General features: G+C 55.3%; 1 gene segment (V, D, J or C); it reads right to left on the bottom strand.

Annotated features, from left to right (window-relative positions):
* On the bottom strand, positions 1-1490 carry LOC138999290 (Ig heavy chain V region PJ14-like). The segment is given in 4 exon segments: positions 1-10; positions 757-797; positions 1054-1361; positions 1445-1490. Coding segments are annotated over 4 exon segments (405 nt in total).

Genomic DNA, 1490 nt, shown 5'->3' with positions numbered 1-1490 from the left:
CTACTCCGTCCTGCAGACATGAGCAAAGTAAAGGTTTAGCCACTCCAGCACCTATGCCATGGAGGCTGGGAAAATGTTGAGATAGAGCAACAACCTCACAAGCAGCCTCTACCTGGGTTATAATCCTGTCTGAGCCCTCAAAGGACTGATCTACAGAGGATCCAACACCATAATTATAAAATATAAAACTTTACACGATGATTTTAAATAAAAAATATGCAAAACTGTAAAGCTGTCTCCTTCACCAAGAGATTTCCCAAGTCAGCTGCTTGTTGAAATGAGATGATTTCCAATGAACCTTGTTAAACATCCCTATGAAACTGCACGACACGGGAAGCGCACACTGCTGTCATCTCACATCAGTGCTGGTGTGACACCTATGGGGAGGGAGATGAGGTCATTTCCTGTGGCACCAGAAACAGCAAGTCCTGGCCCCTATACAGGGGAGGTGACCAGGGAGCAGCCCTCAAGGGCCCTTTGCACCATTCAGATGGGTCCATCCGGCTTCCACTGTCCGCGGGACGTGCACCTGTTTTATTTACTGTGGGCCTGTCAGAAGGAGGGGCCCTATGGGGACAGGTGGGCATGTGGGGCAGACCCCGAGCTCAGCACACAGGGGCCTGGGCTGTGGTGGGGTCTCTCTTGGTGGGAAAGTTTCCAACCACAGGCCGATGAGAGCACTGAGGATGGTCTCTGTGGAGAAAGAAAAGCAGGAAATACAGACACGTGGTGAGGAGAGTCCCCATCACTGCCCACATGTCCTCTGCCAGCAGCAGTGCCACCCCCTCCTCTGGGGTCTGCAGTGAGAAAGCGGGAAATGAGAGCCTCAGAGAAAGAGCAGGAGCCCTCCCTGGAGGCAGCTGAGAGCTTGAGAGGATCCCTGAGCCCAACAGGAAGGCCCTTCCCTCCCACCTCCCTCTGCCCCTGCTCCTGGGGCTGCTCTCTGTGCTGTGGGTCCTGAGCGCCCCCTGGTGTCCTGAGTGCCCCCTGCAGCCCAGCCCTGCTGTCTCCTCAGGGAGGTTTGTGTCTGGGCTCACACTGACTTCCCCTCACTGTGTCTCTTGCACAGAAATACACGGCTGTGTCCTCGGCTCTCAGGCTGTTCAGTGTTAAGTAAGCTTGGCTCTTGGACGTGTCCCTGGTGATGCTGAGGCGGGATTTCAGTGTTGGGTTGTAGTGTGTACTTCCATCATACCATACAGCTCCAACCCACTCCAGCCCCTTTCCTGGAGCCTGGCGGATCCAGTTTACACCATTGCCCGTAAGAGAGAATCCAGAGACAGTGCAGGTGAGGGAGAGGGTCTGCGAGGGCTTCACCAGTCCTGGGCCCGACTCCTGCAGCTGCACCTGGGACAGGACACCTGGGGACAAGGAGCATCTGTCCTGTCAGTCACCTGCAGTCACAGCCATCCCACGACCCCTGTCTGACCCCTGATATCCTCACCTCTGGGGGCTGTCAGCAGGCACAGGAGAAGACTCAGCAGTCTCAT

The sequence above is a fragment of the Myotis yumanensis genome, unplaced genomic scaffold (genome assembly GCF_028538775.1).
Source record: "Myotis yumanensis isolate MYYU_CA2020_CCGP unplaced genomic scaffold, mMyoYum1.0.hap1 SCAF_1, whole genome shotgun sequence".
Taxonomy (NCBI): domain Eukaryota; kingdom Metazoa; phylum Chordata; class Mammalia; order Chiroptera; family Vespertilionidae; genus Myotis; species Myotis yumanensis.
Note: the sequence above shows the minus strand (reverse complement) of the source record. Positions and strands in the feature narration are given on the sequence as shown.